General features: G+C 33.5%; 1 protein-coding gene across 1 annotated transcript; it reads right to left on the bottom strand.

Moving 5' to 3' along the window:
* Positions 1–10717: 10717 nt before the first annotated feature.
* Positions 10718–11554, bottom strand: LOC149255230 (putative purine permease 11). The gene has a single exon (XM_089454986.1). It carries the CDS (start codon positions 11552–11554, stop codon positions 10718–10720), a length of 837 nt encoding a protein of 278 aa, XP_089311112.1.
* Between the last annotated feature and the right edge of the window lie 7853 nt (positions 11555–19407).

Raw genomic sequence — 19407 nt, 5'->3', positions numbered from 1 at the left:
CATCCTCACATATCCATGCTAGTAGACATGAAAAAACTAATGCAACACATTATCCATGTATACGTGACCTACAACCAAACATACATGTGCTAACCAACTCACTTGCAACCCAAGCTCCTGGGTTGACATCAATGGCAACAAAAAACACATCTACACTGCTACAACACACATCAATTCCAACAATTTAGACGAATTCAAGCTCGAAATCAAGAGAATCAAAGAGCTTCTATGTACATGCACCTAGTTGATGAGTTGGGCTCGCAAAATATCACCCAAAATTAAGGTTTATTGCACAATTCTGAATCAGAGAGACTCTACATGTATGCACCCATTTGACCACCTGAGCCCACAAAATAACACAAAGAATTTAAAACTACTACCAAATTTCAAATCAGAGAGCCTTTATGTCTATGCGGCTAGTCGACTAGTTGAGCCTGTGAAATAAAACCAAGAATTTAGGGTTACTGTCAAACCCAAATGCAACAAATGTGGATATGAAGGAGGAAAACAAGACTGATAGTGCACTACATGTGATCCATAACATCGACATAAAAAATGAAACCCTCCTACAAAATTTAACACCAGAAATTATTCCCACCTACCAAGTATTGTTGTATAAATGACTATGCATGCAATTAAAACCTTGTCCTCTATGATGCTATAATGGTGCTTGTTAGCCATTAAAATATTATGTATGAAGGAAATACAAAATATTAAATACACGGTGCATTGAATTTGGTATGTGCTGAAATATTAGACAAGGAGCAGTAATTAATTACCATAATCATTTGTTTGAGCAGATCCCATGGACAACATGGAGTCTTCTGTAAGTGTGCTTGAAATGAAATTGATGATAAAATATGAAACAAAAAGAACAAAGAAGGACCTAGAAAATCTAGTGGCGCGTGAAATGAATTGATGAGCAACAGCAAAATGGAAAGAGAAAAGAAGGACTAACCAAATCCAGTTGTATAAAGGACCATCCATTGCATCAAATTGATTTTTCCTTGCATAAATGCCACAGCAGATGTTCGTCTTGCACTTCAATCCCCTCCAATGATATAAAGCACCATCCATTCCATTAAACACTATCCTGTGTCTTGCAACTTGCTAACCCTACTTGCAAATCAATTTTGGTCTACATAAATTCCACATGTGTATTAGGTTTTAGAGCCCTAATGTGGCGACAAAATCAACATGAGCCGCATCTGTAACTCCAAACCCAAAATTTAATCCTATGTTTTATGTAAATATTTGATGTACCCTTAGTTTAATACCACTAAACCAACCCTAAATCTCACACAATGACATAATAAAAAATAAATAAAATTTTGTTTCAAACTTAAATATACACACACTTTTTTTTTCGTTTTGAAATATTTATTGGATTTAAGCAAGTTTTTACATTTTTAGATTTTCCTAGTGAAATAAAAACCATCAAGCTAATTATATTCCTCTTTATTTTTTAGCTTGTTTTTAAATTTACGACATTAAATCAATTCAATGGATATATAAACTCTATCCAATGTATTACTTTTACGCATGCTTTTTCATTGTTAGACCTTTCTTAGAGTGAAACTAAAAGATGATATTTTCTTATCCTTTTTCCTTTCACTTTTAAATTTGTGATATGGCCATGTATCAATTCAATGGAATGGCTAAACTATATAGGATGGAGAGGGGATTTTTTTATTTTATTTTTTAAACTTTCATTCATATATATATATAATATATATGAAATATTTTTAATAATTATAAGATAAAGGGTTGAGATTTATTTAAAAAATAATTGTATTATTTTTAATTTTTTATTTAATTATAAAAGTTATTAAATTAAAATATTTTTATATAAAATATTTTAACTATGAAATAAGTTATGGTTATTTTTTAAGCACATAGTATTGATAAATGATAGTATTAATCTATTATATTGTAACAAAGTCTATTTATAGATTAAAAATCATCGTGATAAAGTGGGATTAAATCACTATATTCTTTTATGTTTAAGAATCTTGTTATATATATTTTTAAAGTATATATGTTTTACTCATATGTTAATGTTTTTTATAATAATAATAAAATTATAATTTAGTTATTATTATAATTTTATTTTTTTTTAACTTTGGAAATGTGAAATATATCATGAAAAGTTTTGTTTTTTATTAGATTATGAAATCAAGAATAAAATATATTATTTTTTGTCGATTAGGGTTATCCCAGGTGGTTGGTAGGAAGGAATGGAATCATCCCCACACAATTTAAATTCTTGCAAGTAACACACACACACACACACACACACACACACACACACATATCACTTACATAATGAAAACTAATATATTATTTTTTGTCATCCTCAATACCGAGTTTCAGTTCCTAGAAGTGACATGATGGATGTTACCAATGTTGAAAATATACATATATTCCTTATATTGGAATATACAAGGTTGTATCTATGACACACACATACACACACACATATACATATATATTATTTTTTATCACTTACATTATAAAAACTACATTTATTTTTTTGTTGATAAAAACTTTCATTAATTTTTCAAAAGGATACAACGTAAATTCTAAATGCCTTCTTCTCCCCTTGCTTCACTCTGACTAGATTTTCTAGCGAGGAGAGCAGTGCAAAACATAGAAGATATTTCCATTTCTTACATGAATCCCCAAGATAAGATGACCAGATAACCCGAAACACAAACATAACAAAAAATCATCCTTCAATTTTCATATCAGAGAGGAGGATTCAGAGATTCACTACCCGGAGACGTAGGTGGGTCATACCCTTCATGGAAATGATAGTTAATATGCAACAGTCGTGCTTCAATATCTTCCATATGCTCATTCATGTGGCATTGACTTCGTCTCACAAAAGCAAGCCACTCTAGATTTCTTTCCTAGCTATATTGAACATCATTTATGTAGGCTATAATCTCGTTTTGATCGTCATATCTTTGTTGGTGGATGATGTTTAGGTTGGCTTGAATATACTTAAGTTGATCGACTATCATTGTAAGAAAAGGAGGGTGCTCTACCTGGCTTGGAGATTGGGCCTAGACATGAGCCACCTCACCCTCCACATCTAATCCCCACACCAAATTCTTATTTGGCTCATTCGCCTGGTCAACCCATTCACCATGCTAACTATGAGATTTTCCACCTTGTCGGGCATGCTCGCACCGATGCAACATGTCTTCCACTAGCAGCTGGTAGACCACACACCAGGTTTTCACAACAAGGGAGGCACACCACCCATTCCAGAAATTCCAATTAGCCACCCAAATCATATTAACCCTGGTTTGCATAAGCGCACCCCTGCCAGAGTGGTTAGGGAAGGGAAACCCCTCAATTTTGTCTCCCTAGGGCACTAGAGTGAAGACATGCTTAAGAAAAATACCCCCTTGCCAAGAGAAGAGACAAGTCTAAAGAAATAGATAATGGAAGGATTTCCAACACAAAGTTCAAGTGAAACAAAATGCTGGTTTCCAACTTATCGAATTACCTTCACTAGCATGGCCTAATTCTGTCCAACCCCAACTCAAAAACACACTACTAAATTGAGATACTGGGCACCTTTCAAACATTATAACTCTAACCACTCTTGGTCGAAAAAATTATCCTCCAAGCTACAATTAGCACCAAATTTCCAAAGGACACCCTCTCATCTAGGCCATCCATAAGAGGACTAAGGGGTCGACACCCACTACTCACATTGTCCAAATAAATACACAACTAAAGCATACACAAGAATCATTATAATAGGTATAAATGTCTGGATTACCTGAGAAATTATGCTATTGCCTTCACTATTTGTTGCAACAACACTATACAGGGGTATCTAGGCTAGTCTCTTACTGGACAAGCCACGACCAAAAGCCTAAATATCTGAAAGAACCAACACCTATTCATTCACTGACCCAAATGAAACAAGTAGGTAATACTTTCCAAAACCCACCTTTTAATCTCCCAAAAGACACTTCTACTCATAAGTGCCATCGCTAGGGGAATAAAAACCATTGATATCTCCAGGACCTTCACCTGCAGGCCACTAGGAATTTCATAATTTCCATAATATACCTTCATTATTTCCACGTGGGAGGGCTTCTATTTCCCTGAGCTGACGTACTTTCCAAGCTAGTCAACCCCAACATAGAATAAAAGCTACAAATATTATTCATATAAAAAAAATATTATTTTCTTAGGTGGTTCATGGACACTGGGTGGCCACTACATCCATGGGAAAATCCAGGTAGATCAACCCAAAGGGATCTATTTGCAGGCCAAACAAGCAGGGCATAACCCTAAGGGAATCACAAAGATTTGAGCCCCTAACCTCCCAACTGGCGAAGTACTTAGTAATGAGAGCTCAAACAACTAAGCTAACCCTTAGAACTTAATTCTTTTTTTGTTTTTTAATAACTAATTTTTCTAAATTTTACAAATTTACATTTCAATATATATATATATATATATATATATATATATATATATTTTCTTATATACTATTTTAAAACACAATTTTTGTTTTTTCTTATTTAACCTTCCTATATAATTTGATTCAAAATTTTATTTTATATTATCTTTCAACACAGTTCATCAAATCACACTTTTCTTCTCTCCTTTTACTGCACTTCACCTAAACAACAAAAAGATATTAATGCTATGCATCTCTTATCCTCAAATTAAAAACTCTTCACAAATGGTAACAACACATTAAAACAAAAATGTATTGATGTCGACTATTCTATTTTTTAAACTTATATATAATCAAAATTAATTAAGTCAATAATAATAAATTTAAAATTAAAATAGTTAAATAATTTTCAAAATAATATTTTAAACTCATGTAAAAAAAGAAAGAAAAGTCATAACAATTTATATTTGGTTGAATTAATAAACTATATTACATTGTTCATTATATTTTATATCTCAAACAATACGCGGATGAATTACATTTCCATGATGCTCGAGGAAATCTTGGATGTTTGATGGTATATGATTTTCCTCACCTAGATTACATCATAAAATCCATATCCTATTAGTACTCTTATTTTCCCAAAGGAGTATATGTGGCAAATTTGAGACAAAAAACAATTACATTGAAACCTAAACATTATAAATCTAGTAAATTTGAAGGGTTTGTTAGTGAGTTGAGATCAATGTCCTGAGGAGGTTCGACAATGGAGTTTTCTGGCTGAGAACTTTGCAATTTGAGGTCTGAGATGATGTTGCAGATTGCATCGACTTTGTCTTCAAGGCGTGAGATTCTTTGATGAAGAGCCACTATAATTTCATAGGTGTTGCAGTCTAAGGACCTTTGCTGGTACAACATTACATGCAAATCATAAAGCTCATTGTTAATGATTGCATCCTCATTTTTATAGTGGTCACACATTATAGAGACTGATGAGTTTGAAGATGAAGAGCTAGATTCCATGGATAGGACATGATGGTGATGACACTGAGCAAGAATTGCTTTGTCAACAAGGTAAATAGAGGTATATGACCACATGTTACCAAGATAACTATCGTATTTCAAAAATATTTAACCAAGCAACCGAAAGGAATAAAATGAGGTAGGAAGACCACTTAGAGAAATAAAACCAAGAGAGGAGGGGAAAGTCTCTCTCAATGAGACCATAATGATAAGAATAGAGCTAGGGCCTGAGACAGAAAAAGAAACTACACGTAACTGAATTCGCACACTGCTAATGAGAATAAAAATTACAATGCTTACCTCCAACCTAGAGAGTCCAAGATGCCAAACCACCTAGTTGCAGTGATGTTGGTTCCAAACTTGACTCACAAAATGGAAGGGAGCACAAAACACAAATTGAAGCTCATCACTAAGCCTCCAAAACTGCATATGCCTGGATGACACCCTTAACACAAGATCTCTCCACTGTAAATTCCACATAGAACTATGGATTCAAATCCCACTCAATTCGCAAGACATGAATTTGGATGAGCTCCCGTGGTCATATTTATTCTCATTATACCTTGAGAGCCGTGCTAGAGCCATAAATTCCATATCATTACTTATAGTGACCCTGTTATAGGCTATTTTGTCTCATCTAATCAATCAAAATCCTGATGGGATCATTCACGTCCTATCCCCCCTTCACATCATCATTGCACAAAGCCTTATGCATGACTCTCTCATTCCCTAGAGTTTCTACCCTGAACTGAATCATCTGAGCCATTTTTAGGACCAACACACCCTGGTTTGTTGTTGGACAATGTTCACCTACAGATTTCTCCACTATGGCATACATTGATCACCTATAGGTTGCTCCTCTTTGCACCTGTGTTGGTTCTAGAATTCGAGAAAAAGAGAGAGAATCACGAAGCCTCCATTTCTAGAAGCTTTCATGATCTGTTGTAACCACTTACCTCAGATAAAACTCTTGGATCATATCCTATCCTACCTTGGAGTTTCCATCCCTTATCCTTAGATCTTATCCTCCCATCAAGAGTGGATCTCAATCCCAAGATTGGTAAAAGGATAAAAACTCCCAACTTACTTTACTCCTCTATATATTTACAGCCTTCCATATGCAAGGGGTTAGATTTTGGAGAGTGATTCTACCCTTATGCAACTGTTGTGAGAGTTATCCTTTCATGCAATTAGGGTGATTGGAGGTGCACTTTGTGACAAAGGAAGGCCAAGTCAACAACTTGGAGGAGCTCTTCCACAAGATCAATACCTATTTATGGTTATAACTCACTCCATTTATATCAATACAAATATTTCTTTTGTTTTCCTATATGTGATGTCAGTATTTCATATATTTCAATACCATGTTGATATGTTGAATGAAGTAGATAGATGATGCTACATATATCTCGTAGTTTCTCGGTTTGTGTTGTGTGGTTGTGCAAGTTCTGATTTTGGCAAGCCAGAGCTAGGATTGGAGCATTCAAGCCAAAGAGGGAGTGAAACATACGACAAATTCCAAGTAGATTTCTTCCCCTCATCTACTTACTTTAAGGAAAACATTGGGTCCTTTTTGATTCTATTGTTCTAGGTTAGCCACCAAACCTAGGGGAGATATTTCTGTCCACGGTCATAAATCCCATATAATAGACCCAATGTAGAATAATCGTCAAAAATCAGTTCGAGGAGACACGTTTTGTGGGCCACGAGCTCAGGATAGAGAGCAGGATTGATCTGCCCTAGTGAAATTAAAATAAAAATTCTTGCATAGATGCAACCATAACATTCACTAAGGTATTGAATAAGGGAAAATATAATCCACACTATATCCAGTAAATAAGGTGTGCTTACATGAGGCCGTTGGCCATACGACGCCATGTCGAGCTAGTAGAGGAAATAATTGGATAACATTAGATGGTTGGCATAGGGATTTATATCTTGGCTCAAGAGAGCATAAGAAACAAGGGAATGAAGGAGGGGAGGTGGGGATAGAAGGGGGCACATAAGTTCAAGAGGGAGAAGAGAAATATGACTACTAGGCATAAGGTAAAAAATCATAGGCATTTTATGGGATAGGAATATACTCACTAGGACCATTGATTTCTACCTATCCTTCACTTAGAAGAAAAGCCTTATTGGCTTGAAGATTTGCTTCACGATTAAGATTTTGTACGATATGGAAGAAAGAAATGCTAGAGAGTTAAAGAAGGGCACTTTTAATTTGATGGAACAAGAGGCTTAAAATGTTATCTTTTGGAGGAGTGCCACTTCTAAGAAATTGGAGTTATCCAAAATGATGATGTCTTGGATTCCACGTCTTTGAGTTAGCATTATTCCCAAGTAGAACCCATACATTTTCATGCGGTTGTTGTATTTCTGATCAAGTCCCCACGAGAATCTATCCACAATGTTTTCTTTTGGATTTAGTAATGTACCTCCCCCTCCTTCGAGCCCATAGGTATTTAAGGTTATTATTATTGATTCAAATTGTATTTTTATTAATTTAAATTAAATGTAAAAAAATATTTTAGTATATCCCCGATATTTACGTTGAAGATTATGTGTTTAGATAAATAATATATATCTCCAATGATATATATATATATATATAAATATAAATTTTATTGTTTCTCATATATTTTTTAAAATATTTTTTTACTTGCAAATAATTCCTATTTTCATTTTTTTAAAATTCTAAAATTTCTAAAAATTAAATCTCAAATAAACCAATTAATTTACACCCAATAAATAAAAAATACTAAAATTATTCACAATTTAACTAAAAATTAAAAACAATAATAAATATAAAAGAACACTTTTCAACTTTTTCAAATTGAGAGCCTAACTATATATGTTTATTATATATCACTAAGTAGAAAATACTAAAATTGTTCACAATTTAACTAAAAATTAAAGACAATAATAAAATACAATACAAGTAAATAGCTTTTCAAATTAAGAGCCTAATTATAAATATGTTTATTGCATATCTACTGAGCTTAGTTATAAGTATGCTAATTGGAGTTTGAAATAGAAATGTTAAAAGCCTAATTATAAATATGTTTATTGCATGTCTACCGAGCCTAATTATAAATATGTTTATATCGTATTTACTGAGCTTAATTATAAGTATGCTAATTGGAGTTTGAAATAGAAATGTTATTCCTTTTTGTGGAGAAGAAAGGATGAGATATTAAAATTTTAATAAGTTTATGCCTAATTATAAATATGTTTATATCGTATTTACTGAGCTTAATTATAAGTATGCTAATTGGAGTTTGAAATAGAAATGTTATTCCTTTTTGTGGAGAAGAAAGGATGAGATATTAATATTTTAATAAGTTTATTAATAATATATATTTTAAAAAGTTTTTAATATGAAATATATTTTAAAAAGTTTTTTTTTTCTCTAAGAAAAAGATCAGTAATTTCTTTCCTATTAAAATAAAGAATTTTTAAAGATCAGTAATTTCTTTCCTATTAAAATAAAGAATTTTTATTCTCCACTTCTAGAATATATTCATATGTTACTCCAATCAAGCAATTTTACATGTAGAAAATTGAATGTGAATGACTTGTGCAACATCATGAACATCGATAATTAACTATTTTTCACGGCGATTATGCAATTTTTATCACTCTTGTTTTGCTATAGCTTCTGTATGAAAAATATTCTTTGTTATCTTTATGCAAATTGCATTTACAAATATTCTGTTTCTAGCTTGCTTCCTTTGAACCCTTTGCCTATATTTTTTCATGGCAATGGTTTTTGAGTGCACTAACCCTATCATCTCTATTCTTTTTTCAACAAATAAATCAGCTAAGGCTAAACATCTATTCCCTTTGAATTACTCCATACTCATTTCCTTTTTCTACGAGACTTTCCATGCTCTTTAAGCTCGACTATAAGTAACTTCCTCATTTAGGCATTATCTTTCTGGTTATCTGAAGCCACAAGTAGCATTCTTTAAAACTATTAAAATGCCAAGATATTTCTGGCCGTTGTTTTTCAATGCACTAACCCTATCATCTGTATTGTTTTTTCAACAAATAAATCACCTCAGCCTGAGAAACTATTTCCCTTTGAATTACTCCATACTCATTTCCTTTTTCTATGACGCCTTCTATACTTTTTTTACTCTCAACTATCACTAACTTCCACATTCTCTTTTTCTTTGATGCCTTCCATGTTTTTTACTATCAACTATAACTTCCTTCCGCCCTCGTTTAGGCATTCTCGTTCTTGTTATTTGAAGCCACTAGTCACATTCTTTCAAACTATTAACATGCCAAGTGAAAACTTAAGGACAGTCTTACAAACAGAATCGCAAATACATGTGTACAACCCTGATTACAAAAAACCGGTTACTTATCTCAGAGTGCAATCCAATAAAATTAAGGAAATTGCCAATATAAATGTTCATTCAACCACACAAAAGTTTTAAACCCACTGGACATACAGAGTGCAATCCAATATAATTTAAAAAAAAATTGCTCTTGTAACTGTTCATTCAATCACACAAAAGTTTTAAACCCACTGGACATACAGAGTGCAATCCAATACAATTTAAAAAAAAATTGCTCTTGTAACTGTTCATTCAATCACACAAAAGTTTTAAACCCACCGGACATACAGAGTGCAATCCAATACAATTTAAAAAAAAATTGCTCTGGTAACTGTTCATTCAAGCCCATTGAGATTATCTTGGTTGTTAGGCTAAGGGTTGTTATCTTTTTATCTAAGTTTACATTTTGGTTAGTGAAATGATGAGGGATGATGCTTTGATAAATATTATTGTAATAGTATATTTATAAATTTTGTTATATAAATTTAGAGCCTTATAAATTCTGAAATAAATATAACTATGGGTTGAACTAATATTAGTAGCTTCACTTTAACCCTTGAGTGGAAAAAGACTGATTTCTTTCCCTATAAACTATATATTTTCATTCCAATACATACTTTAGCCCTTGAGTTGAGAAAGACTGATTTCTTTCCTATGTAAAGTTTAAACCATATATTTTCATTCAAATGCACACTTAAGCCCTTGAGTTCAGAGAGACTGATTTCTTTCTTGTAAACAATATATTTTTATTCAATTGCAAAAATGGTTTAAATCCATTGGACATAAAATTCTATACAATGTTTTGAAGTAAATTTGAAAACAAATGAAGTTGCAATGGCTGGACTAAGTGGTATATGAAATAAATTCCCCGAATCTCAATAGCATTGCTAATGTGACCAGCAAGAGGCTGCCGTTCTGATTACATTTCATAAAATAAGGAAGATGCCAAGAAAACCAATCCTATGAATCCAAGGAAAAAGGTCTGCCAAGCTACTGTACTGCCTACGAGAGTGATGATCCAGTGGCGCGATGGGTCGCTCCTGAGATGGTGGTATTCTTGTCGCAGGTCTCCAAAATCTCCGTTGATAATCAGTCCCACCGTAGCTGTTATCATTACCATAAACGACTGCGACATGACAGTAACGGGTACAAGACTTTCTTCTACAGCGATCTCTTGAAATGCACGTTGAGCCAGTGGAAAAACAACGCCCGAAATGGTGAAAACAAAACCCAAAATGAAGTGGCTTCTGCTTACTCCTGGTCTCTCGCCACTGGACCAGAGTCCGGATAGAGCAGTATGAACGGCAAGAAGGACGATTGAATTCAAAGGACAATATGTTATCCCGTGCGCAACTAAAAAAGAAGCGAACAACTTACTGCAAAACATGGAGACGATGAAGAGAAAACCCAAACTGGAGGGATAAAACAGTGAGACCCCAAGTGCCATTGCACCCAATAATCCAATTAGGACACTATATCCAACGGTAGCAATTGACGATATTCTTTGCCGATCCAGTATGGGGAGCAACGGTATAGTCAATCCTATGCATAACAGCAGCCATCGTAGCAATTGGGTATGTGCGCCCCGTCGGAAGTAAAAGCCGATCAACAGAATCCCAGCCGAGAATCCCAGCAGCCAAGAAATAACACAAATGCTAACCACCAAACATCGCAGCTTTCTCACAATTGTATCAAGTATGTCACTGACATTTTCTCCTTCAGAGTCGATTTCAGTTATCTCTCCCTCCACCTCCATTTGTTTCTTCAGTCTAATGTTTTGGTGAAGTATGTAAAAAAATAGCTACTAACAGCCCAAAGATCATCAATATCGAATATTTCACAAACAAAACTTAATATGATAGATGACATACCTTGATTAACAGCGGAAGATGTAATGGCTGCCATCTTCTTTGATCTGACTCCTGACTGTTCCTCTTCCTCAGAATTCGGTTTCTCTTTCTAGCCCTGTTTCTTCATGCGCTTCTTGATGGAGAAAAAATGCGACTATGGCCGGGGGAGAGAGGACCCAATCCTTTTTATATTTTTTAACTCTTAATCTGGTACGTCCATCATATACCAATTCAACGCTTTAATGTTTTAATGCTTTAATGCTTTTAACGCTTTTAATGCTTTAATGCTTTAATCGGGTCACATTAAGATTTAGAAACTGTAGATTTCTAACATTCTCCCACTTGACCCGACTATTCATAATAATAAGTGTTGAACATCATACTATGATAAATTGCTGAGAGTTATGGCGATTGTGCACTATTAATTCAATGCATTTCCTTCCATATACTACAATACCAGCAATCCATCAATTCATACTCATAATTTATATAAAACAACATAATGGTCCACATAATGTCTTATATCATAATGATTAAACATAATATCTTTATAAGACTTTTTCTTATTTAAAATTACATAAAATACGTACTACTATATTAAAACAAGAAACACATAATTGTATATCAGAAACACATAAAAGAGCTCAGAATGTCACACATCAATTATTATTAATACAACCAAGACCCATTCTTTGAACATGTTCCTTAAATTGTCTTGGTTGTAACCCTTTCGTCAAAGGGTCTGCAATCATAAGTTCTGTCCTGATGTGCATGATTGACAGTTTTTGTTTCTGAACCTCATCTTTCACAACAAGATACTTCAGATCTATGTGTTTGGCACCTTTAGAGTACTTGTCGTTCTTTGAGAAAAATACAGGTGCAGAGTTATCACAATAGATTTTCAGCGGCTTGCTAATGGTGTCGACAACCGCAAGTCCTGAAATAAAGTTCCGCAACCATAATGCATGAATTGTGGCTTCAAAACATGCCACAAATTCTGCCTCCATAGTGGATGAAGCAACGATAGTCTGTTTCGCATTTTTCCATGATATGGCACCTTGAGCAAACATAAACAGGTAACCAAAAGTCGATTTTCTAGTATCGATGCATCCTGCAAAATCTGAATCGCTATATCCAATCACCTCTGATTCATTGGATCTTCTATACATGAGCATGTAATCTTTCATGCCTTGTAAGTACCTCAAAACTTTCTTTGCAGCTTGCCAATGTTCCCTTCCTGGATTACTTTGATACCTCCCTAACATACCGACCGCAAAGCTGATATCCGGTCTAGTACAGGTTTGAGCATACATCAGGCTACCAACAACAGATGCATATGGAATTGATTCCATTTCCTTTCGTTCAACATCATTCTTAGGACATTGCATGAGATTGAATTTATCACCTTTCTGTACAGGAACTATTCCAGGTGAACACTTACTCATTCCAAATCTCTCTAGAATCCTTTCGACATATCCTTTCTGAGACAATCCCAATATTCCTTGTGATCGATCACAAAATATTTCTATTCCAATCACATAGGATGCCTCTCCCATATCTTTCATTTCAAAGTTCATTGAAAGAAATTCCTTAGTCTCATGCAATATACTTAAATTATTTGCAGCAAGCAAGATGTCATCAACATAAAGGACCAGAAAAATAAACTTGCTCCCACTGATCTTTTGGTATATACAGTGATCAATCGTATTTTCCTTAAAACCAAAAGATGTAATAATGGTATTAAACTTAATATACCATTGCCGGGATGCTTGTTTAAGCCCATATATTGACTTCTTAAGTTTACACACCAATTGTTCTTTACCTTCTACAGAAAAACCCTCAGGTTGATCCATATAAACATCCTCATCAAGATCTCCATTCAGAAAGGCTGTTTTCACATCCATTTGATGTAACTCCAAATCATAATGAGCTACTAATGCCATTATTATTCTTAGTGAGTCCTTTTTCGAAACAGGAGAAAATGTCTCCTTGTAATCAACACCATCTTTCTGAGTGTAACCCTTAGCAACAAGTCTAGCTTTATACCGTTCGATATTACCACTAGAGTCGTGTTTGGTTTTAAAAACCCATTTGCATCCGACTCTTTTACAGCCATGTGGTAACTCAACGAGATCCCAAACTTCATTATGTTGCATGGATTTCATTTCTTCTTTCATGGCATTAATCCATTCCTTTGACTCTTTACTTTCTACAGCATGTGAAAACGAAGCTGGATCCTTATTGATTCCAATATCATAATCTGATTCTTGCATATAAACCACATAATCATCAGAAATAGCTGACCTACGATTTCTTTGAGGTCTTCTTAATGCTACTTGTTGTGGCTCATGCATATCAGTATTATGTAAGTCATTTCCTTCAGGAAGTACTTCTTCATTTATATGTTGTTCATTATCATCATGCTGTTCTACAACAGCTGGAACAACATTTGGAGTAATAGTAGATGGAGGAACTATTCTAGGCAATGTAACATTTACCCTTGTTTCCTTTATTTCTACTATTTCTCTTCTAGTACTCCCACTGACTTCACCATTTTCAATGAATCTTGCACTACCAGTTTCTATAATTCTTGGACTATGATTAGGACAGTAAAACACATACCCTTTAGATTTCTCAGGGTAACCTAAAAAATACCCACTGATCGTTCGAGAATCTAATTTCTTTTCATGTGGATTATAAATTCTCGCTTCCACTGGACAACCCCAAACATGCAGGTGTCTTAAGCTAGGTTTCCTGTTAGTCCATAACTCAAAAGGAGTCTTTTGAACAACTTTACTAGGAACCCTATTCAATAAATAGTTAGCGGTTTTGAGAGCACACGACCACAAATTCTTAGGTAGTGTAGAATCTGACATCATACTCCTAATCATATCCATTAACGTCCTATTGCGCCTTTCTGCTACACCATTTTGCTGTGGTGTACCTGGCATTGTGTATTGCGCACATATGCCATGACTTTCGAGGAATTTTGCAAATGGACCTGGACACTGGCCTGACTCATTATATTTACCATAATATTCACCACCTCTATCAGACCTTATGATTTTCACCTTTTTATCTAATTGCCTCTCAAATTCCTTTACAAACGTCTCAAGGACATTCACAGATTGAGATTTTTCATGAAGCAAATAGACATAACCATAACGGGAAAAATCGTCAATGAAAGTGATGAAATACTTTTCTCCATTAAAGGCTGGAGTGTCCATAGGTCCGCAAATATCAGTGTGTATTATTTCAAGAAGCTGGCTGCTTCTAGTGGCTCCTTTCTTATTATGTTTGGTTTGTTTAGCTTTAATACAATCCACACATAATTCTAGATCACTAAAGTCCAAATTTGATAAAATTTCATTACTTACTAATCTCATCATTCTTTCTTTGGATATATGACCTAGTCGTTTATGCCACAAGAAAGCAGAATTTTCATTCAACCTGCTACGTTTACATCCAACATTATTTACTACATTCAACAAGGAATTCACATAAGTGTCATTCAGTTTCAATTTATATAAACCATCAATTAGAATACCAGAACCAACATTATCAGTATTCTTATATAAATCAAAACAGCCAGATCCAAACATACATCTAAAACCAGAATTATCCAACTTACTTACGGAAATAAGGTTTCTAGATAATGAAGGTACATAAAGGGTACTGTATAAGTCTAATACATATCCACTTTCTAGAATTAGACGATAAGTCCCAATGCCTTCAATTGAAGATTTCATTCCGTTTCCCATAAAGAGAAAACGATCTTCATTTGGATTTATGGTTCGGATCGTAAGAAATCCCTGCATATTGTTGGAAACATGAGTTGTAGCACCAGTATCAAGCCACCATGTATTAATAGGAACTTCAACTAAATTTGGTTCAAAACATACGAAAGATAGATAATCTGCAAATCAAAAATGAAATAACTATAAGCTCATAACTAACGCGATTCAGATGTAGACATAATAGTATAATATAGCACTCCTTTGGGTAGATACTATCTTATACTTAACATAATTAAATACCAAAACATAAGTAGGTAATAAATATATTCAATTAAATAGAACTGACATCTTTGGATGATCAATATTTATTTAATCAAAATATCTATCAAACCTCATCATGTCAACTAGTTATAGAACAAGACCTTCCTTTGGGTAAGTTCTCAGGTTCTATCATTACTGACGCCAGTTTTTAATTGGTATTATTATAACTGGCAATTTCTATCAATAATCATTATGTCACTTATGCACTAAATGATTATTCTGATTTTGACCACTTTGGTGATTAAAAAAATCATAAATCTCATGTGCATAAATAATTTATAACACATACCTTATGCAAAACAATCAGTCATAGAGCAATTACTTTTATGCCCAAATTTCAAACGTCAATCGAAACTGTAACTTTCCTACAGGAGTTCTACTCAACTCTGTACTAAAAATGATTGCTTTGTTAGTCTTCTTACAGTGCACAAATTCGACTATCTACCAGGATTCAATAACTTATATTCACCGCATTTTAATACATTCATTCCAACATACACAACGAACACACAATGATATGGTGAATAAATAAATTTTGAGATTCATATATGCAGGAATTCTATATCACAGGGATCCCATATTTTATTTTCCCGAAACCCTAGCGATTTCTGCAAGCCCACGACTACAACCCTCACAGGCAAAGCCTTCGCACGGCCATTGCCAAAATTAAAATGAAAGAGAGACGCCTAAGATAAGCACGCCTATATCCCCAACAAGCTTTACGGCGACCGCTACGAAACTTACAATTTAAAAAGGGCCTAATGCTTGCACGCCTGAAACCCTCAAAGGGCCTTCCGGCAGCCATTACCAGAGATAAAATCATAGATATCCTCGACTTGAGACATCTTGATTAACAGAAATCCAGGGTGCAGTTAATGAGGGCATGGTTTGGGGCTAAATGATTTTAGATTTTAGCGCTTCGGAACCAATAGCTTAGCTTTCTCCCCTTTATTGTTGGGTTCCTTTAGGTTAAAATCGGGACAGAGAATGAACCTAAAACATTAAAATACTTTTACAGGAATCGAATCACAAGTTTATCCGAAAAGTATTGATACCCAAAATCCAATGTTAATAGTATCGATACCCAAAATCCAATGATTAATATTGGACAAATTAGATGTTTTTTGAAATCGAAGTTCGACAAATGGCCAACACAAATGATGCACGAAAAGACCCTCTGAAATTGTAATGGATCAACGCATCATTTAAGTAGAACGACCAACACATATGCAAATTCTGAAGAGACATTCAACACATGACATCAACGCATAGAGAAATGATTCAGTCACCAATAGAGCACCATTGTTTTCCCTTCAACCAGCGTTCAAACTTCAACGCGAATGGTCCAAGAGTCTATGCAAACTTCAAAAAACAGCACAGTTGTGGAGATGCTCAACTTATCACACTGTAACTTGATTAATTTCGTTGTGAAGCATGCGCGGGATTTGATTAACATCATGAGTAAAGCTCAGAACAGATCAATTGCAATCATAGGAAATATTCAGTTATTGATTGGTGGCTCTAATACCAAATGTAAAAAAAATAGCTACTAACAGCCCAAAGATCATCAATACCGAATATTTCACAAACAAAACTTAATATGATAGATGATATACCTTGATTAACAGCGGAAGATGTAATGGCTGCCATCTTCTTTGATCTGACTCCTGACTGTTCCTCTTCCTCAGAATTCGGTTTCTCTTTCTAGCCCTGTTTCTTCATGCGCTTCTTGATGGAGAAGAATGCGACTATGGCCGGGGGAGAGAGGACCCAATCCTTTTTATATTTTTTAACTCATAATCTGGTACGTCCATCATATACCAATTCAACGCTTTAATGCTTTAATGCTTTTAACGCTTTTAATGCTTTAATGCTTTAATCGGGTCACATTAAGATTTAGAAACTGCAGATTTCTAACAAAGTACACATACAAAAGCCTCCAGTTAGTTGCATTAGGTATCTTGATCAAGCTATCTACATTGAAGTTTGTCTATCCAAATGGTTATATTGATTGGTTAATGGTCCTAAAGTCAAAATTAGCCATTGTACAAGATAGTAGTTGGAGGCTCTGCTCAGACTATTTAACATGTTAATCTGGATCTGTTTCTTCAACTTGTCCTCATGATGAATCACACTAATTGGTTCGAAACACGTCGACAAATGATTTATTTTGTGATTTATTTACGCCCAAAAATTTCTCTTAAACTTAATATGGATCACAGAAATCTCAATTCAACAATTAATTATGTTTGTTTGTTGCGACAACAAGTCTACACCCAAATTGTTATTTTAATTTATGTTTCTCCTTCCAAACGGTTATTTTAATTTCTGCTTTTGGTAGGGTCGCCATCTCCGTCCAAACTGTTATTTTAATTTCTTTTTCTCCTTCCAAACGGTTATTTTAATTTCTGTTTTTGGAAGGGTCGCCATCTCCGTCCAAACTGTTATTTTAGTTTCTGCTTTGTTCGTTCTGATTTCCCCTTCTAGACTGTTATCGTTTAGTATTGATTGAATCTTAAACATTGCAAGTCTCTTTAGGGTTTTGTTTGTTTTTTTAACCAAACTCGAGTTGCATCAGGTTTAGTCATGTTACAACGTATATTCAACGAGTTTCAGCTTTAAAGTTTACCTAGAAGCCGAATAAGCAATACTGACATGGACTGGAATATTCATCTCTTTTTCTGTTTTGAAAAAATAATAATTCTGATGTGTTTCGCGATAATTGTTTTTTGGTGATAAATTCATATTACCTGTTCTCATGCACAAAATAATGAAGACGACCATTCCACACTGACATAGAGTGGAACGATGATGTTTGTTTGTCTCAATTATTTATTGATATTCTATCCTCCATCATCATTGTAGTAGAATTTGATCTGCATTCTCCACCATCATAGTAGTAGAGTCCAGTTTCCATCTCGCTTAAATTAAATCAAAGGTGGTTTTAGTTGGAGTTTCAAAGTAGTTTAAGATTTTTTCCTTATGTTTTTCATATAGTTTAATTGGTTATAAATTATTATTTAGTTTAATTGATTATAGTTTGATTATTTTTTATTTGGTTATAAATTATTATTATTTAGTTTAATTGATTATAGATTGGTTATTTTTTATTATGATATTTATTAACGTGTATTGTTTTAATTTTGAGATTATAAATTATATTTTTTATTTTTTAATTTTTCATAAATATTATATTTTTTAAAATTTAATGATTAAAATAATAATTTTTTTAAAAAGTGTTTTTTATTTTTATTTTTTTATTTTGTTTTCCAATCTCTATTGATTTATAATTGTTTTTAATTTTATAATAATTGTTTTTAATTTTCTATTAATTTATAATTATTGTTAATTTGATAATATCTTTTTTATTCTTAATTTATTTTTTTCTCAATATTTTTAGTTAATTTTATGAATTATATTGATTCCTTAAAATTATTATTATCATAATTTTTTGGATTGAATTATTTATTTGTCAATATTAATAATCATACTTGTATTTGAGCATAATCATTTAACTATATATAGATTTTACTGAAATCTCATATATAAATTTATTAATAATTGTCAAAGGATATTAGCTTGAGTAGTTTGGTGAACAACTCATTTCCCTAGCTACAGGGGTTCAAGTTTCCGAGGATCAGTTGTAACTAGCCTATTGTGGTATTTATAAAATAACAATATCTAGTATAATCTTAGCAACC

This window comes from Pinus tabuliformis, chromosome 7 (assembly GCF_031772625.1).
Source record: "Pinus tabuliformis cultivar Carrire ecotype Pingquan chromosome 7, CPIR1, whole genome shotgun sequence".
NCBI classification, from domain to species: Eukaryota; Viridiplantae; Streptophyta; class Pinopsida; order Pinales; family Pinaceae; genus Pinus; species Pinus tabuliformis.
Note: the sequence above shows the minus strand (reverse complement) of the source record. Positions and strands in the feature narration are given on the sequence as shown.